This window comes from Nyctereutes procyonoides, unplaced genomic scaffold (genome assembly GCF_905146905.1).
Source record: "Nyctereutes procyonoides isolate TBG_1078 unplaced genomic scaffold, NYPRO_anot_genome, whole genome shotgun sequence".
Classification (NCBI taxonomy): Eukaryota; Metazoa; Chordata; class Mammalia; order Carnivora; family Canidae; genus Nyctereutes; species Nyctereutes procyonoides.
In genome coordinates, this window is record NW_026575047.1 from 27601795 (window position 1) to 27628953 (window position 27159).

Here is a 27159-nt window from a genome sequence, read left to right on the forward strand (position 1 = left end):
ACTAGTAGAATTCTCCCAAAAATCAGTCTTGCTTCTCCAAAATCATAAGCAACCTTAAGAGCCTAAGATACCATTACAGCAGCATCGGAAGGCAGATAAATATTTTCCTAAAAAGAAAATCCTTATACATAGTATCCCTGGGAAAACTTTTTTCACTTTTTTTTAAAGAAAATATAATAACCTACAGTTTTTCCCCAGTGAAACCAATCAAAGTGTGACCTCCCTAGTTCATCTATGGCTGTCCTTAGCTTTGACAGTTCATGACAATGACGAGGACTCATCACTACAGTGTGGCCCTTGATCTTGCCGCCTCCAGCTAGCAGGATGATATTAATCAGAGTTCAAGAGGACTATTATTTCTTAAAATCCAAATCACTGTGTGAAGACGGCACATTTAAAAAGCTCTGATGCTCATTTAATTTTCCAGATTAGCGAGAGATTATTTTTAAGAGGGGGAAAAAGTATAGTTCTTAACAATATGATTTTTTTTGGTATTAATTATCTAATTCTTAACACAGAGAGAAACAAAATGAGTTCAAACTCTGATTCTCACCTGATATGATGTCTGTGGTTTGATTTTGCACCATCTCAGGAATATCATTAAAGGATTTATAGCCCTAGAAAATAGTTCAAAGTAAATTGATATACATAGTGAGTAGAAAGGCAATTAACAAGTACTCAGTTTTCAGTAAAGTGTGGAATAGAGAAGCAAAGTAATAATGTTAACAGTCATATTAAGCCTGAAATCATAACCATATGGCCATTAAAAGATCACTAAAAAATTCCCCTTTAGAGAGGGCTTTCTCTTTAAATTGTATCTATCAAAGTTCCTGCTAAAAGTCTTCTGCTTTTAAACTTTTAACTCATGTCATCTATACCAGCATTTCTCAATTGGGGGGGGGGGATTTTGTCCTCCAGGGGACATTTGGCAATGTCTGGAGATGTTCTGGTCATCACGACAGTGGCCCTGGGTGAGCAGGGACCTGGGTGTTAGTAAATAGCCCCAAAACATGGGACAACCTCCACCACAGGGAATTATCAACAATGTCAACAGTGCTGATGTTGAGAAGCTCTGATCTGTACAATGATCCTCATGCAGGTAGAAAGTGAGTTTCCAAAACAAGAGTCCGTTTGCTAACGAAACAAGAGTCACGGCAGTTAATGAAGTAAGTCTAGTCTCACAGAACACACAGCTTATAGAGGATACACATTTTAGTGAGACTAAAGTGAAAACAAAAACAGCCAAGCCAAGCTATGTCATTTTGGGGCTAAATCTGGGATAAGAAGATGTCATTATTTCCAAGTAATTCAACTGAACAGACAGCGTTTCCTCTGGAAGTGGTTTATTTTGTGTTTCTTAGCTGTCTGCTGGTGTATTTAGCCATCTGCTGGGGAACACTGTATCAATTACAGCTTGTTATGGACTGAATGTCTGCATAGCCCTGCCTCCTGTCCCTGGCATCACACACTGAAATCCTAATCCTGAACATGAGTGATGGTATGAGGAGGTGGGGCCTTCTGGAGGTGATTAGGTCAGGAGAGTGAAGCCTCTTGAAGGGTCTCTTGCTAGAACTCGATCGTGCTGATCTTGGACTTCCAGCTGCAAGAACTGAGAAATAAATTTCTCTTGTTGAGAAGCTACCCAGCCTGTGATAGGCTTTTAGAGCACTCCGATCTCGGTTATAGACGTTATAAGATTTATGGTGCAAGCAAGTGTACAGTTTGGCGTGGTAACGTCGATGCCAGAAAAAGAACATCCACCACTTCTGTTTCCTCAGCGGTAACTAAGCTACCAGCACACGGGTGCTTGTTGGATTAGTGTACACCTGACCCCTCTGCATTTATCTGCATTTGGACTTGTGGTGGTCACTCACTGTAAGAGGTTTTATGGCCGAAGGGGCCTTACAGATCTCCTGGGTCAAGTCCCTCATTTAACAAATGAAGGGACACTGGAATGGAAAGACCAAGAGTTTCTCATGACTTGTTGGAGGTGATGTTTAATTTTGTCAGTAAGTAGGTGTTTAACAGATAACTGATGATCTTTTTATACCCATGCTCTAAGTCAGAGTCAAGTGCCCTGCAGGCCCGGGGCACTCTCATCAAATCATAATCTACAAAGGAATATTTATTGTGCACTCAACACATAGGCTAAAGAAACAGCAATAACTGGTAGGCTATCAGGGAAATGATGATGTGTTAGACCAACATAGCTCTTGTTCTTTTTAGGGTTTACACTCCAGTGGGACGATTGAGACATTAAAGCAATAATTGCAGTCATGAGGACATTAACAAAGAATATGTGTGGTGCTGGAAGAATGTATTAAAAAGGATGTGACTTGGTCAAGATGCCCAGGAAAGGCTTCATTGAGAAAGCGATACTGGGGGCACAAGGGTGGTTCAGTTGGCGAAGAGTCTGACTCTTGATTTTGGCTCAGATCATGATCTTGGAATGGTATGATGGAGCCCTATTTTGGCTTCTGAGCTCACAGGGGAGTCTTTTTTTAAAAAAATATTTTATTTATTTATTTATTCGTGAGAGAGAGAGAGAGAGAGACAGAGACATAGGCAGAGGGAGAAGCAGGCTCCATGCAGGGAGCCCAATGTGGGACTTGATCCTGGGACTCCAGGATCATGCCCTGGGCTGAAGGCAGGCACTAAACCACTGAGCTACCCAGGCATTCCCACAGGGGAGTCTACTTGAGATTCTTTCTCCCCCTCTCCCTCTGCCCCTCCCCCTACTTACGTACACACACACACACACACACACTCTCTCTCTGCCTCTCGAATCAATCATACAATCAATCTAGAAAGTGATATTGAATACTTTAAGAAGCTAGTACTTGGTAGCCTAAGTAGCTAGGTGAAGGAGAGAATGACAGGCATAGCCCTCAGCATGTGTGAATGAGCAGAAGGGGGAGGAGACAAAGCAACAGGACTGACTCATGCAGAGTGGGAGGGCACCTTGCGTCAGAATCAGTATGGGGTTCAGCACTACACCCACCAGATTCTGAGTCCCAGGAAGGCAAGATCATGTTTTGCTTTTTATCTCCAGCATGGTGCTTTGCACACAACGAATGCTTGATACAAATTTCTTGAAGTGGAATGAGCAAAATTACCTGGAGGATAATTGTTAACAACACACTTCTTGGCAAAATTTTGCCACCCTTTTCAAAATTTCACACTTTTTTGCAGTTACTTCTTTTCTTATGTACTAGTCTACCCTTTAAAATGCCGTAAAACAAACTACTGTAATCTTTTTTTCTAAAAAACATACCTTTTGGACCAGGCTGGACAAATCTGTTTGAAGAACATTATTAATATTATCAATTTGCTTATCCAAAGATGGGAGCTGAAAATTCATAAAACAAAGTATAAGGCAAGGTGGTTACTAGCAACATTATTTGTCATAAAAAAGGGAATCACCTTATATCCAAGTCCCAAAGTCCCAAATGTTATATGGTATGATTTAAATTTCTTTTGAACAACAGAATGTTATTTGGGGAAAAAGATATTTAGCTTAGAGCATACTCTAAGCTAAAGTAAGTATACACATATTCTATAGGTATTACATTTTAGATGTTTGGAGCATTCCTGTTGCAGTTGGCAAAAATTGGGGAAAGAAACTTAACACAGATCAAATGTGTGTGACCTATAATTTCAGATACTGAATACTTTTGAGTAAAATTGTAAATAACCTTTTAAAAAATATGTTTAATAATAATACAGCCAAGTGGGTGAGTGGTCTGGAATACATTTTTCATTTACAGCATTGTATATGGATTTACAGTGTTCTCTTGCCAAGACAGGGACAAACGTCATGGACCTTCTGACATGATGTGCCAAGAAGGACACAATATCACTCTTGTGATATTCCTGGCAAATATGCGTAACTCAAATCTAATCATGAGGGAACACAGATAAACTTAAATTGAAGGTCCTTCTATAAAATAAATGGTCTGTAGTCTTCCAAAATGTCAATGTCAAAAAGGAGAATAAGAGGCAGTGGACTGTCCCAGATTGAAGGAATCAAACAGACATGACAGCGAAAGACTGTGTGCGACCCTGGAGTGGTCCTTAGACCGGAGAAAGAAAAAAACAGCTATAAAGTCAGTTTTTTAGGAAAATCAGCAAAATTTGAATATAAACCATGGATGGTACTATTGGGTCAGTGTTACATGTACTAATTTTGAGAACTGTAGAAAGGTTGTGTATGGTTAGGAAATGTACTGAAATATTTAGGGGTAAAAGGACATAGTTTGCAACCTGCTGCCAAGTGATTGAGAAAAACACAAAATACATAGTATTTTATACATAGAAATGATAATGTGAGTAGATGGTAGCTACACAGGTTGATAAACAGATACAATATGATAAAGCAAATGCAGCAAAAGGCTGGCAATTGGTGACTCTGGGTAAAGAGTGTAAACAGGGTTCCTTGTACCATTCTTGCAAATTTTCTGTGTGCTTGAAAGGACACCAGAATAAAAAGTTACACCCAAAAGACCTGGTCTCCAAAAATTTTTAAATTTAATTTAATTTTTTGATCTGAAACAATTTAAATGCAAGTGAAGATCCCAGCCTCTGAAAAGCCATGCACTGGTGACCACAGTGATGGTGGTAGATCCATACATACAGAGGCTGAAGGAGAAGGATCTGCATAATATTGACCCATGAGATAGGAAATGAGAAGAGTACAGCCATACTAAAATATTGTCTTATAAAAGATGTGGCACATATACACCACTATCTTGATACATTAAATATCATGAATAGACATGATTATTTTATCTATATCTTAGCTTAACTTCTCTTTGTTGAGTTGTTTCTTTATATATTCAAGTTGCTCTAAATTCTTTTTTCCCCATAATTTTCTCTTTGGAATATGGGGAATTACCTTATTATTTAGGCATACATAGTTAATACACTACTCATGTCATTTGAAAATATATTTTAATTTTTAGAGGTCTACAAAAATGCATTCTGCTCCCTTTTTTCTTTTTAAGGCTGAATTCATTCTGATCAGTTCCACCAAATCAACTGCAGAGAACACTTAAGGAGAGGTTTCCCATTATTCCTTCTCTCCTGCTGCAGCCATGCCAATGTGGCAATTATAGAACCAGGGAGGCCAGCGGAGGCCCAGGCCACCATGCATCTGACAGGTGTCCCAATGACACTGCCCTGTAGCAGGGTCACCTCCTCACCTGACCCAGGTTGGTATTGTCATCCAGTTGGCCTAGAGACATTCTGATGTTGTTGCAAGTTGTAGCCACTGGAGGGACAGAGCACATGGGGTCATTGAGTGATTGCTCCAGGTTCCTTTTAACATCACTGAGGCTGGTGTTCAGTTGTGCAGTTGACATCTTCAGCTCCTTTAAGGTGTTGTTCACGTTCAACAGGGCTTCTCTGGTCTCTTTGATTGCTGTAGAGACACACCTTGCTTCAGAATAGAGGCACCCACTTGGCTGGCAATGGTGAAATTCCTTCTAATCTACAAAGTACCCTTAAAGAACTTGAGCTGGGCTTAGACATTGGAAGGCAACCAGAGGATCCCTCTAGGAGAATACAGGACATTGTTGGCCTCCTTGCCCTGCTACCTTAGCCAGCTCAGCTTTCCTGCCTGAGGCCTTTCAGACAAGAAGAAGGAGCAAGAACTAACCCAGCAATGCAAGGGGGACATCTAGGTGCAGCATTAACTGGCCAGCACAAAAATGGCAATGGCAGGACAAGGCATCACTACCCTAGAATTGTCCAGCTTTGAAGAGGCCAGCCCAGACAAGCTAGCACCTTCAAACCCAAATAGTTTTAACCCCACGTAAAAACTGATCACACCCAGATATAGCTTAGTTATGGAGTTTCAGAGAGCTGGAATTAAACAGAGCATGGTTTTGGATTCAGGCAAGTCTAGGTGTAGATCCCAGCCTTGCTACTCGCTGGTCACTGGAAACAGATTCCTGAAAGATTTTTAGCAATTTTCTCATCTGAAAATGGTGAAACCACCACCACATGCATCATGGAATGTGGGCATTAGAATGATCGGATTGCGATTCCTCAATGGCAGTGAATCCATCTGTTTTATTTGGGGAGCCTCACAGCCCAGGATACATTCTTATGCTAGGAAATCCTTGATAATTGTTTGCTATCCTCCTCACTTTTCTGAGGTGTAGAGCTGTGTATTCATGACCAGGGAGGTAACGAATTACAACTCTTTTCCACAGTGACTTAAAGCCACAGCAGTAGAAGATGTGAAATTTAAATCAGAGGGCACTGGTTTTCTTCTAAGCCAGCAAGTCTTCCAGGCTCACAGAACAGACGGCAGAGCATCAAGCCACACTTGGGTGTTGCAAGGAAAAGTGTGAATGCCCTTAAAAGTCAGTTTCCCCAACTTTCCCTGGCAACCTCATAAAAACTGAGTGCTAAAGCAGCACGTATATGCACACGCATGTGCACACACGCACACATATGCAATTTAATGCCTCGTGTTGTGGGATCTCGCCTGAGGTCTTATCCCAATTCTGTGATCACCTTGTTATAGCATCTTTAGCAAACTCTTACACCTCGGGGGGATCTCCTCTGTAAATTGGGAAGCTGGTTGGGTCATCTCTTGGTTACTATGAGAGCTGATGATTCTAGGCCATGTCCTGGCAGGTCTGCTCTTAAGAGGTGCATTGCCTGTGTCACCCAAGATGGCACCGCAGCCTAACTTTGATGATTTACCCTGAGACCTGAGGACGCTTCCAGGATTGGATGGTATGACCACTGGCCCCAAATTCTGTCACCTTATCTAGATATGAAATCTTAGCATCTGCTTCAGTCTTTCCTCTTGAATTGTGGTCCAGTCATGTCTTAACAGTATTGGAGATATAATATTTAAGACTCTGTCAGAGAATCACTCTGGGTGTCAGTTTTTCATCTCTTGCATCTACCTCCCAGAATTATCAGCAAAGCTGGCTCATTTTAGAGGCTCAGTGAATGTCTACTAGAAACAAAGAACAAGGTTGCAGCTAAAAACACACAACAGAATGCAAGAGAGTGTGCCAAAGTACGCCTCCCATCACACAACACACGCTTCACATTTTAATGCAGTCTACCTCTCATAGTCCTTTCCATTTTAAGATAAGGTATTTTAAGGCAAGAGACAAGCAACAACAGCCTAGAATGATGGGTGATAAAATAAATTGATGGCCCAGAATACACGTGTCCATTTAAGCACGGTCTACAGACATCCTGGGTTATGGGTAACTATTTTGTCATGTGCCAAGAAAGACTCGGAGGTAATACACATATATTTTTTTCCAAAGGCTTCAAAGTATTTGATGTCTATAAAATATCTACTGGGTTACAACTCTGGGAGTCATTCCAGACTTAGCAAGATCACATATATTATGTATCTGAAGTCAGTGGAAAGATATTTCAGATTCTCAATTTTAGTTGATTAACATTTTACCAGCTCATAGCACATTTCCTTTGTGGGTCCTGATCTGCAGCTCAAATAAGATTTACACAAATCATTTTGCATGTTTCTGCTCTCTCCAAAGCCACTAAACATGTAAAGCCACAAAGGATTTTTAGCAAAAATTTTGTCAAAGCATCAATTCTCAGCCTTTTGGCTAAGACCCAGTATAGGATCTGTTCTTAACAATTTAATATCCGATATGTCCTCTATCTGAGGACAACACATTAAATAGTTTTTTGGAGTGGGGAGACGGAATGAGAATTTCCTCCATCGGCTCCACACATTGACCTGGTATCCAGTACCTCCAGGAAGGGTGCACCCTTTCAAGGACAAAAAAAAAAAAATTGTCAAAGCAGTTTATTAATCATATTATAAGAAGTTCTGGCAACACCAGGTGGCTGAACTTTAACTTATTCAGGCTATTTAAAAAAAATAAAACTTTAACATTAATGTAGGGAAGCACTGAAGCAACAACTAAAATCTGTTTTAGTTGTCTTTAATCCAAAAAAAGGTATAATTCAAACATTAAAAATTGGGCAAATCATGGGTTAAAAGTAAAGGTACACAGCAACCACACTGCATCATTCATGTATTTTCGCACAGAATTATAGCATCACATGATTTTGGAGCTAGAGATCTTGGAAGACAAATTTTCCAAATGCCTGGAATCATCCTGTGGCTGTACGAGCTCCTGAACTCTAGATTTCTAACTCCTCCTCCAAAGTTACTCTGTGCTGTCTTGTCATGGACAGTACAGAAGCACCCTACATATTAATACTCAAATGGTGTTAGTACCCAAATACCATCTAGTGTGGACCAGGCTGCACAGGCTTCATAGTCAGACCTGCATCTGAATCCCAACTCCACCACTTCCTGGCTACCTGGTCTTGGTTACTTGATCTCTGAGCCTTACTGCCTTGAGTTGGTAAAACGGAGGTGACTGTACTGATCATACAGAACTCTTGTGAGTACTAACAGGATTTAGGAAAAGCACATGACTTGTGGCAGGCCCTTGACACTCAAAAGTTTTCTAAATATTACTTTATGGCTAATGATTTCTATAAACACTTGCTATGGCCTTTGTTGGTTGACATCTCAGAAACCATGTCACCTGACTCCTGTGCTTCAGCAGACCTGTGTTTGGATGACACGTGTCCCACCTCCCATTTGAGGAGTGGGCCCTGGATATCCTCACCAGCCCATCTCCCCTGGGTCACACTGGTCCACAGATGGCTGTGGAATCCCAGGTGGCCCAACTGGAGAGAAATCTGGTTGAGGAGGAAGAGCAATGTGGCTGGTGTTAGCCCTCTTGCAATTACAAGGGGAGTTTGTGTTAGAATGATACAGGCATTGTAGGGAACAGCTTGGTGGAAAGAATCTCACCACTAGATCAAGACTTACCTGAAGCCAGTGTTAGTTACAAGAGCAAATAATCCCCTTAGTTGAAAGCCAGATAGAGACAGATTTTCCATATGTGTTGGGGAAATGACACATGATTACTCAAGAGATGCTCCTAAGAGAAGAGCCATAACTGGAGACATTTGATTGTAAAGGTCACAGAGCCAGCCCAACTCATCATTAATCCCTTGGTGAAGTGCAAATATGTGAAACTATAATGAGGGGACATGGAGGATAATCAGCAAGAGTGATGGCGAAGACGTGAGAAGTGCAGGTTCAGTATCTTATGGGAGTGATGACTCTCCCAGTGGGCCCCCCACCTCCTTTCACAGTCTGTTCCTGTTGGTTGGTTAAATAATACCTCCTGCTAGCCACAGGACTTGGCAGGGCAGTGAGGGGCTCCTTGATGGTGTTGTCGAACTCCTGAAGCAGCTAAATTTGGAACCACCATACTCCACTTTCTTGTCGTGTGTGCTATATTTCCTGCTGTTTAAGACACTTAAAGGGTCTTTGGCATTGATATCACAACAATGGCACCTCCAAAAGATCTCTAAGTATCAGAATTATCTGCAAAATTCCCAAAGCAAATGAAAGCAGCTATAATCTGATTTGAATAGATAGATATATCCATGAAGCACATGAAGGGCAACTAAAAAAAAACCCAAAATCAAATGACTACAGACATAAAGTAAAATAAAAGATCAGGAAGCTTGTAAAGTCAAAGGAGTTGCCTAGCAACTGAAGCAGGATGATGAATGAAAGAATATAATCCATTTCTACTCTGTAATCAGCGAAGTAACAGTATCCTACACTTAGAAAATTAAGGTAAGGTCTGCCAGCCTTTATTCGTTCAAGAAAGGACAATTTGCTCCAGGCCAGACACTGTACTGGGTGTCTCCAGACACAAGCCAGGGGAATTAAGACATGAACAAAATCAACAGGTCTCGTCCTTAAGGAGCTCATTGCCTAACAAAGAGGGGCAATGCTGTAAATACTACAAATGAGCCATATTTTAGAGTCACAAAGTAAGGAACAGAAATCAGGGGGCTGTCGTGCTCTATTATGGGCAAAGGAGGAGATGAGACATGAGGAGAAGCTTGTAGACAACAGAGCACTTCGCTGTGGTCTGGTAGGTAGGTGAGATGCTGTCAGAAAGAGCCTGTGGCATTTCAGGCCAAGGAAGCACACCCAATACAAGGGTCTGAGAGAGAATTATGCCTGCAGAGATCTGCAGAATAAACACTGAGATTCATGGCTTGGAAGGAAAGGTTTAGGGGTTAGAGGGTTGAGATGGGAAGTGGACTAGAAGGATAGGCAGGGGCCAGGTATGGAAGGAAGGAAGGAAGGAAGGAAGGGAAGAAGGGAGAAAGGAAGGAATGAGGAAAGAAGGAGCTACATGTAAAAATCTAAGAGGAAGGCAAGAGGCATGGGTATTTGCAGTCACATCCCTTCTGTGGGCCTCAGTTTCCTTGCATTGGAAAGACACGGTTGGTGATGAGGAGAGCAGGGGCCAGGGAGGTATCTAAGGCATCCATGGCAGAGGACGCATCTTCCAGGTGTAGTAGTTCCACTGCTGGGTCAAGGTGAAGAGCAAGGGATGACTAATCAGTTGGTTAAAATTAATTTTACCAACTCCTGGCCTGTTCTGTGTACCATTTATTTTCGTACATCCATCTGAGTCTTTTAACTCTACGGAGGGGATGAGGGTGGCAGGGAGGAATGCCAAAAGGAACAGGTTTAACTTTCCAGCTTCTACACAAGTCCTTCCTTTGTGGACTGTTTTGTCGGGAATCCTGGCTCACGACAGTAAAATTCACAGTGGCAGGATGACAAATGCGATACGTAGATGAAATTATTCTATCAGATGCTGAACACAGATATCACCTCAACATTTGGAAGAGTCTAGGAGTCTTATTTTCATTGCAACTGAATATGTTGTTTCTTAAAATCAGCACATCTGCTCCCTTAAATCATCAACAGTGGGTCTGAAGATACCTCTCTATATTCCCCTTTTCTAAAAGTTGTTCTTTCCAATGTGGGGCGCGGGGCAGGAAAGAGTAACCAATAGACATATCCAGAGACCTAAAATTCTCTAGGTTACTCATCTTCTATAGCAAAAGTCGACAACCCTTTTCTGCAAAGGGCTGATGGGAAATATTGTAGGCTTTGTGGGCCACAGGGTCCCTGCTGCAACTATTCGTAACTCTGTGGGCAGTCACCGTGTGGAAGGAGCCTCAGATGCCAGCTAGCCGGACAAACACGGCTGCCTTCTGATAACTGTCTTTACAGAAACAGGTGGCAAGCTCCTATCACATTCTGCTGTGATTACTTCAAAGGACTTTTAGACAATTAGTACAACCTCTTTGGCAGAAGCTTTTTTTAAAAAAAAAGAAAGAAAGAAAGAAACAACAAACCAAACCAAAACACTGCGAGGCTGTGTGTCTCTAACTGGTCTGTTGGCATGCCCACATCTGGGGAACAGAAGAAAGGGGAGCGTGATCCTGGGAAGCCAGAGACTTCCAGGGCAAACACTCTTGTGTCCATTCCTAGCACAGGACTTACATTCAGCCATGGCCTTGATGTCATCAAGCACGGGGATCACTTTGGGTCTCAGCTGGTCATGAATTCCGCCTCCTAGCAATGACTTAATATCTAAATTCAAAGAAGCAGAAGGGGTTGTAAGGGTAGGCTCCACAAATTTCCCCTTTTCACCTGCATTTTCCTCCTGCTGCAGGAATTCCTCCCTTGGAAAGCCATCTGTGGTCTCTCCTGCCCCCTTGTCATCCTTGACCTCAAGTATGTGTTGATTTCTGGGGACATGTCTTCCTGCTATTCAAAGTCCCCCCACCAGCAGTCCTGGGTACAAAGGCAGTCAGCACGGACTGGGTATTTAACGTTACAGGTGCCCCCCCCAACCCACCCCACCTCCGCTTTCCGAAAGTTTTTTTGTCATCTCTGACAATTTTCTTTTCTTTTGTCATCTCTGCCTTTACGGAAGAACGAACATTAGTACCAGTTTTCACTAACATAAAGGATTCTTGCTTTCATGAGGAAAGGAGAAAAGTGAAAACATCTCTCCTTGCTGATTTTGCAGAGACAGCGAGACTGGCGCCCCCAAGCACCTTCCCCGGGAATCACACCCAGCATGTCAGGGTCGAGCACCAGAGTTCTGTGCTGTCTGTGAGCATCTCCACCTACTGTGTGCATTCGTTAGCAAGATGTGTCCGATGGTAACCAGAAAGCCTAAGAAGGGTGATTTGGGGGTTATGGGAAGGCTCCAAAAATCTTCCATATAAATTAATGGTAATTGTTTCTTTTCTTTATGCCATTTTGTGTTACGAAAGTATTCACAGGAACGCTCAGTTTTCGGATGGCAGGAACGCTCAGTTTTCGGATGGCAGGAAATACTAGGAACACGATGTTTATAATGTGGAGTCATACCTGCTTGTGTCTCCAATCTCCTTGCAAGACCAGAGTTTCCCAACTATGGCACTATCAGTGTTTTGAGCTGGAATATTATTTCTTGTAGGGGCTGTCCTGTGTGTTGCAAGGTGTTTATAAGCATCTCTGGTCCCCCGACCAACAGATGCCAGTAGCACTGTCCCCAGCCTCACCCACTGGGACAACAATGTCTCCAGATGTCACCCAAGGTTGTCTTGAAGGCAAAACAACCCCTGGCTGAGAAGCCCTGAGCAAGAGGCTGTGGACATACAGGGACCAGAACTAGCCATCCCTCTATCTCTGAAGCCCGCTGGTTTCTCTGGGGAGCCCATTTCTGTCTGTCACCATGGACCTGACAGAGATTCATGTCCCCTGTCACACAGAGAAGGAAAAACAAGCACTGGTGACCACAGAAAAATCCAAAGTATTTTTACAATAAAGGCTGGCTTTTACTCATTGGGTAGCAAGCAGCAAACCTTCTCTAACCTCTGTGACTCTGGGGAATTGTTCTGTTTTGCCTCAAATCTGAGGCAGAAGTTGGCATACTTCCTCACATGGCACATGTTTTATGGGACATGGCCTCAGTGATTTCTAGCCCAAACCAACCAACCAAAAAACAAACGAATTTGAGGCAAATTTAAGCTTACTCACTATCCAGATCTGAGAATGCCTTTTCTTTAGTGCTTGCGTACTGGCTCAGCACATAGTTGATTTGCTAAAAAACAACAACAACAACAAAAAAAAACATTTCATGAAACTCTTCTAAAGTCCAAAGCCACAATAAAGAGACATTTAACAAAAGCTATTCTGAGTCAGAACATTTTAAAAAGAAAGCAGCTTCTTAGAGATATCTCTATTTTCTGATACCCAGACTTCTTAATAATACTCCAAAACTTATCATCTTAGGAAATATGATGTATAATTTGTCCTGATTCTGAGCATTGGCTCTGTAAAGAGTTGGGGCAGGGCCAGCTTGGCTGGGGACAAATGGGCCCCTCTCCTGATGGGGCCTCTCGTCTTCTAAGCAGCCAGCCAGGGTATTTTCACACCATGGTCTTGGCAGCAGGAGAACAGGAGTGGACACAGTGAGCTCTCTGGAAGCCTGAGGTCAGGGTTAGCACAAGAGCACATCTACTGCATTTTTTTTTTTTTTTTTTTTTTTTTGGTCAAAGCATGTCACAGGCACAGACCAGATTCAAGGGGTTGGAAACACATCCACCTCTTCACAGGAGAGATAAAAAGAATTTGAGGCCATTAGTAATCTATTGCAGTAGGAACCACCATTTTATTCAGGGCTACTACTGAGCTGGCCCCCAAAGGGGCTGCTTAATCTCTTGTCTTCCGTGGCCCAGTGGACCTGCTTCCCCATCCCCTCCACAGCACTGGGTGCTACCATTTGTTAAATAACCACTGCCAATCTCCTCAGCCAAAATATACATCAGTATTCAAATTTTCATTTTTCCAACTACTAGAGTAAGATTAAATATCTCATTATGTTTGTGGCCAGTCATATTTCCTCTGTAAACTGACTAGTCACTTTTTGCCCATTTTAAAAATACATTTGTTAGACTTCTTCATATATTTTGAACTAGACAAGTTTCCCCAGAAGTCATAATAATTTACTATCCTTCCAAGATTATGAAAGCAATCCCAAAGTTCACCAGCCATTACTACTAAATACTTAATGTTGCCAACTTTTTAGGAAAAGGGTTTTACTTTGGAGTCTTCAGAATGGTGGGTAAAAATCATGAATTTTTATTCACAGATTGGGAAAAGGAAACATTTCCCTCTTATAAAGCTATGAAGAAAATTAGCTTCTCTAACCTCAAATATCAAAAAAAAAGCTTGCATTTTTTGCTCTTTCAGTTCCAACCCCATTTTTAAAAACTGCTACCGTATTTAATACGTTAGTATTGTTTAGAATATAATAAATTTACAAGAGCACATCTCTGTGTGAAAAGACCCATGGAATCTGGCGGGGTCTGATTGTAAATTCAACAGGAAGGCATCCTCCTCCACATACTGGTACCCATCAGCTCAGCATCAAGTATTTGGGCTGGTTTCTGCTCAGACACTTTTATAAACAATATTCTGTACAAGCAAGACACCAACATACTTCTGGGATACAGAAAAAAATATGCCCTCCAGCCACCCTGTCCCCCTTCTCTCAAAACAACTTCTCTGTGTGTGTTTGTACATAAACGTGTGTGTGTATGCACATGTGTCTACGTGTGTGCGTATCCCCTTCCCAAGGAATTCTACACATCTATGCAGATATTAGCAAATGGCTGTTTATAAAGCAGAAAACTCTTCTGTAACTTCATGCAAATGATGGGTAATTAACTATCTTGCCAAAGAGAAAGGACGATGGCACCCAAAGATTTTTCTTTAAAAAAAAAAAATCACGAGAACCATAAAATAGTCAAGCAGTTTTATAAGTACTATAATTTTATGTTATACCTTAAAATAAAGTAAAATAAAATAATAAAATAACAACACCAGCTCTAAAATAACTCTTCTGTATGCTTTTGAAAATCACTCATTGGGCCGTTATTTCTCATCTACAGAATTAAAAGGTAGTAGCCGTCTACACTGATTTCTTGGGTTCCTAGAAGTCCAAATGAGATTCCAAATACATACAGGGACTCAGAAAGGCCCCAAACACAAAGTGCTATGGGAGACACAGTTGTGGTTTTTACCGCTGGAGTTCCGATCAGGAGGGTTCTTAAGTCTTTTAAGTTGCTCTCTGCTAGTTTCCGAGTCTTCTCGATCCGGGTCCTCAGGTGGTGGTTTGCCACAAAACCATAGATGATACCCACACTGCAGGAAATAGAAAAGAGAAGGGAGGGCATTTACTATGTGATCTGCGGTCTTCTGGCCAGGCACAGAGAGAGCAGCTCTGCAGGTGCGACGTGAGCAGGGCTCCCAAGCGGGGGGCCCCCACCCAACCCTCTCCCACTGCCACCGCTTTCCTGCCGAGATCCCATAATCCAACATGTGGGTCACAAAATGAGACTCAGTCCTCTCACAGGAGACACACAACCACTTAAGATATGTTATTCTGGGGATCCTTAGGTGGCTCAGCGGTTTGGTGCCTGCCTTCGATCCTGGAGTCCCGGGATGGAGTCCCACATCGGGCTCCCTGCGCGGAGCCTGCTTCTCTCTCTCTCTCTCTCTCTCTCTCTCTCTCTGACACACAAATAAAATCTCTAAAAAAAAGTATTTTGTTCTGCTGAATATGAATCTTATAAATGGAACAATGATCCCACTAAATTGTGGAGGGAACAGAAGGAGCAAAGCTTATGAGGCTGCATGTGCAACATAGTGCTGTTCCTGCGCACATGCGAATGCAGGTACACACCCTCCTGCCCGGGGCACACACAAACCCACCCCACCTGCATACCTCTGCTCCCTCCTAAGATGACTATCGGGCAAAATACCAAAATGGTAAAAATGGTTTGGGCTTCCCAACATTTTTTGCTCTAATTGTCTTTATTACTTTATCACCCAGGTGGAAAAGAAACATGAGTTACCACTTTAGTATTAAACTGTCACCTGGGAAGCTGCAGTAGCATACATACTGTATCATTCTATTTTATATAATGTAGGAAATCAAGAAGCCAATGGTGCTAAAAGTCAGTGTTTGTATTTGGAGAGGGGCGGCTATTGACATCATCGCCATGCTCACGTCATGCAAGTTGATGCCTACGTACCTATGATGTGGACACTCTTCTCTAAGTAAAACAACACTATGAAAGGTATCTTGCATGGAAAGTTACTCTACAGGAATATTAAAAAGTGTTCAAGTTTTCGAGCCATCTAAAATGTCTGCATTTAATCAAGGGCTCTTAATTCTAACTAGTTACTAACAATCCCGACTTACATTAATTTGACGGGTTAGTTTGTTTTTGCGTCAAAGCCTTCCAACATTAAAACGTTACATTGAAAATTGCTAATTACCAAGGCCCTTCTGGATTTAGCCACTAGATGGCAGCAAGGAATTACCTAACCTGACACAACAGGCTTTAACCTACAGAAGTTCATGACAAAATTGTTCATTTGTAACCATCCAGTGGAAGGTATGGATAGGTTTCCAGAACAAAGGTTTGCAAATAATAGGCCAAATTTGTGGCCAAGTGTTTGTTTTTGCACCCAAAGTCCCCTAGCAATGCCTCAGTCTTGGGAAATGGGGATAGTCATTCACCCTATTTATAGTCATGATTCGTTCCAAGCAGCATTGGTTCATTACTGGTCTCATTTAAAACATATTTTCCCACAGCAGAATTCCATAGGTATATTAAGTTTTCCAAACTGATCCCAAAAAGTCTGTAACATACAATGTTGGACATCTCTTATGGTTACCAAATCACTGTGGAATGTGTACTAGGGTAGGAACATGAGACATGGGTTCTAGCCCCACTGCTACCCCTAACTCACACGGTGGGAGCTTGAAAATGTCACTCTCATTTTGTGAGCTTCAGCGGATATTGCAAAACTGAAAATTAAATTGGAGAAGTACTTCTTGAACTGCAAAGGAGAGGAGGTCTGGATGTCCACAAGTTCTCTAAGACCATTTTTTAAAGTTTGGGTTCATGCTGATGGTAATTTAAAAAAAAAAACATTAACAATAGTCTGTGCCATTTGGAATGATCACCTTACAATCCATCTTCACCATCCTTAAGTCTGCACTGGTATTTTTTGAGACAGGTAGCATACTATAAAAATATAGCTATTAAATGATGCGCTCATGCCAAACAAGGCCAAATGACCCAACACAATGTTGGAGTAGTGTGAACAGAAGAAGAGAAAAACTTGGGTTGTAGCAATGCACCTGCAGCTTTGTCATGCCCAATTTCAAATGTTCCATCTCATGATGCGTCGGGGCCACCACCTGAATACACCTGCCCATCACAGCATTTCACGCTGGGGGCCCCTTGCTGTCTTTCTTTCTGCAGCATGACCACACTGCCATTCATCATTTTGTTATAGAAGTCAAAACGAACTTGGAAAACAAACAACAGGTCCAAGTCCACCTGGCTTTCACTGGGCACCCTGGATGGGAGAAGAACCTCCTTGCCTTGAACTCTCAGAGGGCTCTCCCTGAAATTCTGGTGGGCTACTTCTCACTTCATACTTTAATTTGCCCTTATTTCTACCCATGTTTAATTTCCCTAGAAAGGGGTGGAAACTGCTTCTTTGTCAGCTTTGGATAAATGATGGGTCTCTTGTCCATGGTGGGTGCTCAGTGAAAGTGGACTTAAGGAGTGGGCTTTGTTTCATTTGATCCATTTAGAAGATTAGCCATATGTTTGGAATGCCTAGGTCATAAACTGCCTTTGTTCCTTTATTGAACATCGCATCTTGGCCTTTTGGCTAAGATCAAGTGTTCCTTTACTGAACAAATGCCTTTACTCAAAAGATCATCAATCAGTAGAAAGAGTTGCAATACAACTTTGCAATAAAACGTTGAATTTCAATGTGATGTATTTAAAAATACCTACATTTCTGCCAATCAGTTATGGATCCAATTAAAATGAAAGCATCGATCTTTTTTAAAAAACAAACTGTCCTAAACAGAATTCTGGAATAAAATTCAGCAGCTTCCAAAGCTGATTTTCAGACCCATAACACATTGTAAATCCTATATTTAAATTAAGGATGGCAAATCCAAATGCCTACATAACCAGGCAGAAAGCACAAGGGGCAAAACTGTATGGTACAAAACTCTGCTAGCTGGGACGTCACAAGTGGGAGTGGGAGCAGGTGCTCTGTCTGGCAGGTGCCACAATGATGTGAGACCAGTATTGTCAGATCTTCCAGTTACTCACAAAAATCTGGAGGTTTGGATTTTTATGTAAAATCATCCCTTTTTAAATATTACCAACTAATTAAAAAAAAACCTCTAAATACTATGCAAACCAACTGATAGTCTCCATTTGTGATCTCTACTTTAAAACACCTATTTATTTATGCTTTATTTTATTTAGTTTTTAGAAAGAGAGAGTGTGTGGGCACGGGTGGAGGAAGGGGCAGAGGGAGAGAGAGAGAATCTCAAGCAGGCTCCCCACCCTGAGATCAGGACCTGAGCCAAAATCAAGAGTCAGATGCTTAACTGACTGAGCCACCTGGGAGCCCTTTAAAACTCCCATTTAGTTTGGGTGGCTCAATGATTGAGCATCTGCCTTTGGCTCAGGGCGTGATCTCAGGGTCTTGGGATGGTGTACTGCATCAGGCTCCTTGTAGGGGCCTGCTTCTCCGTCTGCCTGTGTCTCTGCCTCTCTTTGTGTGTTTCTTATGAATAAATAAAATCTTAAAAAAAAAAAAACTCCCACTTGAACACAAAGAATTAAAAAGTTATGTTTTTGGTGCCCTTGATTTACAAAGTCTTTATTACTCAATACATATTTTAAGTAAAAAAAAAACCCACATGAATTAATGTTATTGTTTAAACAACCATCAGTCATCTATTAGAATAGAACACTGAGGGAAATTCTTCTCACCCAAAAAGGAAATAAAATTTCAATGACTATTAGCAATCTGGCATTTGATGTGTGTTTTTATGCAGTACAATAAAATCTCTTGAAATGTTTAGCCAAAGACAGGAATTTTAATTTTTATGGCATATTAGTTTTACATCTTCTATGTTTTATTACGGACAGACCAATTTTATCTCATATACACTTAAAAGCAAATACTTAAAGCTTTTGAAAAACTAAGACTCAACCTGAAAATCTGTAGCAATTTTTTTCCCTACCAATTTCCAATGACTTAATGAAATTAGCCAATAAAAGCCAAATAACTGCTTTCAGCCTATAACTGATCTCTTATTTTATAAAGAAATTTTTGAAATTTTAATTTTAAATAACGATTGCTCTTGTTCACATTAAGAAAGTCTCATGATTTTCAAGCGTGCTAGCTCAGTTTCTTTTCTAGAACCTTGTGGACTCTAAGCCAGGAATTGACCATCACAATCCTAATTAAAAAAAAAAAATGAATTTTGAAAGTAGTCATCTTCCTGGCAGAGACTAGGATTCAATTTTCACCACAACAATTGGCAAAAGCTGACTTACTGTAATCAGAAATGTAGAAATATACTGGAAAAATAATGGCATGGCTGTTACTTTTTGGTTGTTGTCCACCACCCTTTTGGAATTCTGAAAAATGCAGTGATGACAAAGCACAAAGGAAGAAAGGAGAGGAAACTTGGCTTTTTCTGGAGTCAGACACATCTGCTTAAACAGTCTACAGCAAGAGATGGAAATTCAATCTTCTGCTGATGGTCAAACAGCCTTACATAAACATATGTCAACGTCTGTGAATTCTAACATTCCACAGCTGCCTTTGGAAAAGCTCAGAGAAAGAACAGGACCACATATATTCCATATATATGAGGGGGCCTTTCTCCTTAACACCTGTGCTTTTCTCAATTAAAAAAAAAAAAAGATTTAATTTGTTTTAAATTAAAGAAAAAGATGGAAGAAAAATAAGGGTACTCAAGACTAATATAAAAATCAACTTCAGGATTAACTGTTATGCAGTATATAGCCACAAAATGAAGCTGAGACTGATTTAAAAGGCAAGTAAGCTGCTTTAGATTTATCAAAGAGTTTTTTAAAAAATCATATCCAAAGATTATTTATCAATTGTATCCAATCTCTGCTGAGGTCAGTGTAAGCCAGAGGCTTATACCTCCTTTTCTTTCTCTGTCTTCTAGCTTTATTGACATTCTTTTGCCTCTTATTTTTTTTTCTTTTCTTTTTTTTTTTTTTTAATTTTTTTTAGAGAGTGAAAGCCTGTGCACTGACAAGCAATGTGGGGAGGGACAGAGGGAGAGAGAGAGAAAGTCTTAAGCAGACTTCACACCCAGTGTAAAGCCTGATGCAAGGCGGGGCTCAATCTCATGACCCCAAGATCAGGACGTGAGCCAAAATCAAGAGTCTGATGCTCAACTGCTCAACTGACTAAGCCACCCAGGTGCCCCTCCCTCTTATTTTATCTAATATGATTTTATGGACATACTTTCTTCTCCTTTCTAACTATAACGTAGAAATCTTTGCTTTCCCCAGGCCTTCATCTTTTTGGCCGGTTTTGATTACCTGGAAGTAATACAGAGCTACTATTCAATTCATAATGTTGAAAATACTTGCAAATCAATTGTGGTTTCAAAAGAAAGATATCATAATATCTATTCCAAATGTAAAAATGCAAGCCAAGAAGTTCAAACTTCTAATGTGAGCTTAAGGTAAGCTAAACAATTTCTAACACTACTTTTTTAGAGCTATTTATGATTCATATATAAGTTCAGTAGATTATGGAAAGTTTGTTTAAATTTGTCACAAGCTTCAAATAGATGATCAACTTTGTTTAAATTATATTGAAATTTAAGATGTGGTTTTTACATTAATAAGTTTTACTTGGGTGGAGAAAAATATCTCAACTGAATGTAGAGGAGGCTATAGAGAATCACACCATGTATGTTTTTAAAGAATTTTCTAAACTAAAATATCCCTGGAAGGAAAAAAAAAAAAAACACACATACAACTTATCTAAATGTATTTGATGGATCTGAGTTCTGAAAAATTAAAAACTAACTGTAGCATTCATTTTACATATAAATGAAAGCCGAGTTTATTTCTGACTTTGTAGCTTTATTGTTCACATATTTTAGTACTTTAAAAAAAATTTTAAAGACTTTATTTTATTTGAGAGAGAGAGTATGAGCCAGAGGGACAGAGGGAGAGAGGGAAGCAGACGCCCCACTGAGCACAGAGCCCTGCACAGAGCCCTACCTGGGCTCAGTCTCAGAACCATGAGATCGTGACCTGAGCCAAGGTCAAATGCTTAACCCACAGAGCCAACCAGGTGCCCACTGGCATTTTATACATAATGTAAATAATTTAAACAGTTCAGGGTGAAGTACAACATATCTGGCACATAATTACGTATAATGTAAATAAAAGCCCAATTTTAAAATAGAAACTAAATATAGAATGTGTGCTTCATTAAAAAAAATGGAAAGTCTATTATTACATATGTAAACATTTATTTGGGTAAACAAGAAGCTACATGCAACAAAAAATGTTCCTGAAATTATGCCACATGTATTTATGTCAAGTGAAAACTATTAACTTGTTAAATAAGTAATCATGTTAACAAGAAGCCCTCAGGGCAAGTATTTTCAGATGACATTTTGCCTCATCTTTGATGTCCAGAGTATGCCTCTAGAGAGGGAGAAGCACAGCTGTCCAAGTCTCTGGATGAATGAAAGATGGAAGTTTTAGTGTTAAAAGAAAAGCACAAGGATCCCTACTGGGTCTGACAGGTCTTTGGACTGCAACTGACACTTTTCTAGTAGCTGGAGAGGAAGTAACCACTCCCACAGCTGGAGGGTCTGTGCATTCCTGAAAATATTTCAAACACAAAGCAGAGAGACAGGGACATCTGAAATTACCATTGACTTGATCTCAAGCTACTTTTCAGAATTCACCGTACAGGAACAGATTGAAATTATTTACAGAGAGAGTGAGGAGATAGAGACAAGAGAAAAAAAAGAAAAAGAAAAAAACCCTCCCTGGTGGTCAAACAAGGGTGTGTGAAATTAGCAACCCATTTACTTGGGTCCTGTTAGCACATAGACTGTTAAAGTCTATTAACTATTTTCAGAAAAAGGATATCTTTATTCAAAAAAAAATGCCCCGGAATCAGTGGTAATGCACTCGCGTTTTTGCTCTTTGTGGAGATTTTTTTGGTTAAGTTTAATTTTTGGTGCAGTTAGTTCAGTAAGTAACACCTGAGCATATCTCCTATATGGAGATAATTCAAAAGAGACAAAAAGTCTGTCTGCAATGAGAAGTTGATTTCCTTCCTACCCTCCACAACCAGCAAATTTCCTTCCCAGAGGCAACCACTGTTGCCAGGTGGCAAGCCTACCACATATGCTCTATGCAAATATAACCAAGTATTTGTGTCTCTCTCCTTTTTCATTTTTGTCCCAGGGCCTGCTTCTCTCAATTTGTCTCTCCTGGGGACTGTTTCCTATTATCATGTCTAGAGCTGCCCGGTCCCGTCCAAAAGGTGTATTGTGTTCCGATGAATGATCACCCCAAAGCATGGGTTCTATCAAGACCCTGCTAATGGTCATACTGCAAGAACTTCTTGGATTTCCAGCAAACACTTCAGCTGGTTGGCCAGCTTCAATTGTTTGTTTAATTTTGTTCAATTTATGTTTAATTCTGAATTCTGCTTAAATTCCCTTCCATTGGTTATTTAGCAAAACCTGAAATATCCTACTTATAGCTACCAAGCAAATGCGGTGCTTGGAGAAAACAGCGAGGGGGAGGCTGACTTCCTGTCCTCACTGTCTCTGTGTGTCCTTGGCGGCCTAGCATTATTCACATTGTGGGCACTTTATTTCTGTTGCTAAATGTCAGGACATTTCATTGGCTGCATGAATGAGGAGATGTGAAATGATGACAAATAACCCAACCAAGGGAATCAGTGGTGGAGGGGCAGAGGGAGAGGGAGAGACAGAGGCTCCTAAGCAGACGCTGCACTGAGTGCAGAGCCGGATGTGGGGCTCGATCTCACAACCCTGAGATCACCACCTGAGCAGAAACCGAGAGTTGGACACTTAATGGACTGTGCCACCCAGGCGCCCCTAAAATGTTACTGTCCTAAAGGCAGTGTACTTCCGATTGGTCAGTCTGTTGGAAAGCTCATGGCAGCAGAAGGAATTGCAGAAGAAAACATTCTAAATCATGAAGCGTGTTCTAGGCTTTGGGAGAGGGTAGCAGCGTCACTGCAAATCCAAGAAGGCTGAGTTTATTATTAGAAAGTTAATTCTATTCTACAGTATTCTCACATTCCCCAGTTCAGGGACTATACCTATCTTTCAAGATCCCTTTGAATGTACAAATCAACTAGCAAATGCTCTGCCTTCTGCAGGCCGCCTGTCTCCAAACAGCTATTTAAGGAAGGCGCTGCTGTTCTGGGAGGTAAATACTTTTTGCAGGCCAAGATTTATCAGCTTGTCTTCAAGATGAAAAAAAAAAAATACCGAAGAGTTGGCTTGGCATGTAAATTAGGGCAGCCTGATTACAACACTAACTTCTGTGCATAGTGACATTGTGTTTGAACCATCCTGGACACGCATTTTTTGTTTTCTGTATTATGAGTGTGTTGTTGTTGTTATTTTGCTTTCAACTCCTGGGTTTAACAGTTACCACATGTGACATTCCTCACCCACCCCAAACACAAATCAGCTGTCCTCCCAGATTCTACTTGCCTTATGAATATACAAATCACCAGGAGGGAGACTGTAAAGTATTTCCTCAGGAAGGCCCCGTTTTTCTTCTGTCGCTGATGCATTTCTCCACCACATTTGTTACAGCAACGACACAGACCAAAGCAAAATCCCACCAGCGGCATCAGAATAACAAAGAGCAGCCCCAGGACAGCACAAATAATAATCCCGATTTCATAGTAGATAATCTGCAAGTCAAACAAAAGAAACAGCATATACTGTAACACAAAATACCAAGTAGCACATTCCATAGCTTGCATGTTTCATTCGTTTTAACCTATTTGCCATCATGAGTTGAATCTTAATGTGTGTGTGTGTTTCCATCTTGATGCTCTCTCTTTTCTTTTTTTCTTTAGAGGGAAGGACAGGGGCAGGGGGAGAGGGAGAGAGAGAATCTTAAGCTGGTTCCACACCTAGTGCATGGAGCCCGATGCAGGGCTCCACCTCATGACCTTGAGAACATGACCTCATCTGACATCAAAAGTGAGGCTCTTAATGGATCAGGCCACCCTGGAGTCTCTTGATGCTCCTTCTTGAAACAGAGGAAGCAGATGTGAATTATCGGAATATGTAACCAACCAGTTACTATCTTCTTTCAACTCACAGTAAAATGTCCAAATGCATGGTCAAGTTGCAAATGGCTTAATTTAAATCCCAAGGTCAATTGGGTTTGTTTTTAAATGGTGTAACAAATTTTGGCAGAAATATTTGCTCTATGAATAATCTACATATCAGGGCACTTTTCACCAGAAAGACAGGACCAATATAAGCTATTAAGGATTCAAAGCAGTTTGGATTGGATCAATTAATGACAAATTCCTAGTTACAAATGAATCTGGAATATATCTAAATTGAGATAAAAGGCTTAGAATTTTGAGTCAGACATGTTAATCAGAGGCCACTTGCTTTGTTTCCCATTCATATACTGGGAATAATAATACATACCTTGTAAAGTCATTGAGAATATTGCAGATGATGTGTGATCAGTGATAATGGCCAAGTAAAGTATGTGGGCCAGAGCAGACACCTTAATAAGTGGTACCTGCCATGCTGTTCCTGTGAAGCTGGGCTGGGCAGCCTGTGTCTCAGATAGTCCTATGTGCCTAGGGACTAGCATGACTTCTAGATATAACCATGTGAACTAAATATATTTTCATAATCACTGCTGGCTGCATTCTGGGATAAAAAAAATTGATGCAACCAGATGACAAAACTTGAGTTTATTCCAATTCACATGTACAGTTACTTAAATTCTCAGAAAGCAGGGCATTTTTAATGAATGACAATTACAGATTGGCTGTTTGCAACTAATGGACCAGCTAGCTAGCAACAGATTCTGAAGCTGCGCTGAGCAGAGTATAAACACAACACAACTGCTGTTTGAAGGAGTGAATGCGATAGTACTTAGTACTAAGTACTAAGTACTGGTTCTTAGTACTGAACCAGAACCTGCCTTAAATTCCAGGGGGCTTCTGGTTTCCTATACCAGAATTAGCATTATTGTCATAAATAGTGAGGGTCAGATAATTAAATGTTTTAATGTGAAAACAACCAGTCAAGTGCCCAGCACACAGCAAATATTCAATCGATATTAGTTAACTGTGGACAAATGCTTCAGAGTATTGAGGTGCACATGGCATTTGAATATTATCTCCTTTGATGTTAAGGATAAAATGCTAAAAAAGAAAAAAGTGGTTGAATTTTGCTGCATTCATCAAGTTCACGCTCCTGCTTAAACTAAGTCGCACCGCATGGCCACAGAGTCATTACCTGCTGGTGCGTGTAACCCACCCCTGAGGACCCACATCATTGGCCAGTTGAGAAACCAGCCTCAGACACCCTAAACTCTTCTCTATTTCCCTATTATTTCCCAGCAAATTTTCTAAATTATTTACTTTTCAAGGGGTTTAAAATCCTTTCTGAATCCCAAGAGACACTGAACCCAAACCCAGAAGGGAAGGTGTTTTGCAGTTTTAATTGTACTATGTTTAGCTCCAAGTACAAATTTCACGCTTTATATAAAACCTTTGCAATGCTACTGACTCAATATTATGTCAAAATGTATCAGGAACAGGACATGTCACATCAAGCGTTCCCTTCTGGGCTGAAGTCTGGCAAGGGCCTAAATAGTTTTCTGATACACAAGGATCTCCAGAGAGCTTCGTGGATTGTGTTGAGGAGAAGATCAAGATTGAAATTTGCGGAGATGGGTCGCTATTCTTTGGTGAGGTACTAAAACTGAAAGAGAAGATTTAATGAAGATTCCATATACAAAAAATGAAGCAAACCATTGAAAAAACCATCACAATGGAGAGACAGTGAAGAACAGAAAGTTCTGGCAGAAGCATCTCATTACTCGCTGGCTTTAGACAGAGCAAAACAAGAAACAGCAAACAAAGACTTTACCTTCAGAGTCAAGACTACATTTTCTGGCTGTGGAAGTCAAAGCAGTTGAGGAGTTGAAGAGAGTGAGGCAGAGGCAAGCATGCATCAAGAAAACAGAAAAAGTGACATGAGCAATTAACCACAACTGAGAACGTTAATATTCCATACAGAGAAAATCAAGTGAGAGGTGGATCCACACAAGACAGGAACAGAAAACTTGAGTGCTTATTACAGAAACAGCCTTTAGGCAGAGTCAGGTCTGGAATCTACATCTGAACTTTATATTCGGATTTCTTGAAAGGTTCTTATCAATATGCTAATCAATTGTGGACAGGGGAGGAAATTAGAGGGAAAGTTGCACATGCTTTACACACTAACCATGTGGTCTTCACACAATAGAAGATCAGTAGCTGCCTAGAGCCCCAACCAAATGCAACACTTCCAAAGTGTCCTTTCTAAACTGAGAATCTGATGGCATTCTCTTGCTCAACAGCATTCCATGGATTCCCACCATGTTTCATTCAAACCTTTTAATGCAGTCGTCTTGTTACTTAATCCTGGCTTCATGTTCTGTTCTTCTTCATGCCCACCATTCTCTTCCTAGGAAGAAGCTTCATGCTCCCCCTTCCTCCCTCCGGCTCACTGGTGCTGCCTCCTCACCCAGAACATTATTCCCTTCACTCCGCGGTTCATGAACCTCAAGTCTGTCTGGATGTTGCATCCTCCTGAGAATCTGTCTTGATAACCGAGTCTGGGTTTGCTTTCAGGCCTGCTTCATGCTGCCTTGGAGGCCACACCAGTCCTGCATGGAAGGACTGGCTCCCACGGGAGCACTGCCAGAGCTGTGTTGTTCACTCCGGGAGAGTGAGAACTGTGACGTCATGCTCACCATTCTCTCCCAAGCGCCCACTCCAGGACCTGGCATGCAACAGGTGCCCAACTGGAATCAGGTAAACTGATGAACTGAGGGAGTTCCCGAAATGGTGGTCCAGAGACAGGGCTGGACCGTCCCCCAGTGAATTAGGAAAATGAAGACGCAATGAGTTTCCCATGAAGTGAAATTTGCTCATTTTATCCTTTTTTTTTTTTTTTTTCATTTTATCCTTTTGTGGAGAGAGGGAGGTGATATGTATATGAAAGGGACAGAGTTAATACTGCTGCTATAATGGGTTTTAAATAT

At 40.9% G+C, this 27159-nt stretch overlaps 1 protein-coding gene and 1 non-coding gene across 5 annotated transcripts in view; one reads left to right on the top strand and one right to left on the bottom strand.

The window, feature by feature from the left end:
* The window catches only part of PROM1 (prominin 1), a 106218-nt gene that overhangs the window by 30770 nt on the left and 48289 nt on the right, over positions 1 to 27159 (bottom strand). For 3 of the 4 annotated variants that reach the window (XM_055326841.1, XM_055326840.1, XM_055326842.1), the window contains exons 4-10: positions 23577 to 23782; positions 14992 to 15112; positions 12944 to 13007; positions 11414 to 11503; positions 5202 to 5419; positions 3275 to 3349; positions 554 to 617 (exon numbers count right to left, since the gene is read on the bottom strand). In XM_055326841.1, coding sequence (XP_055182816.1) covers positions 554 to 617; positions 3275 to 3349; positions 5202 to 5419; positions 11414 to 11503; positions 12944 to 13007; positions 14992 to 15112; positions 23577 to 23782 — 838 coding nt within the window. The remainder of the gene's footprint in view (positions 1 to 553; positions 618 to 3274; positions 3350 to 5201; positions 5420 to 11413; positions 11504 to 12943; positions 13008 to 14991; positions 15113 to 23576; positions 23783 to 27159) is intronic. The other variant, XM_055326843.1, reaches the window with a different exon arrangement.
* LOC129510692 (U2 spliceosomal RNA) lies at positions 7588 to 7777 on the top strand. Its single transcript, XR_008664660.1, has one exon. It is a non-coding gene; the product is annotated as a U2 spliceosomal RNA (small nuclear RNA).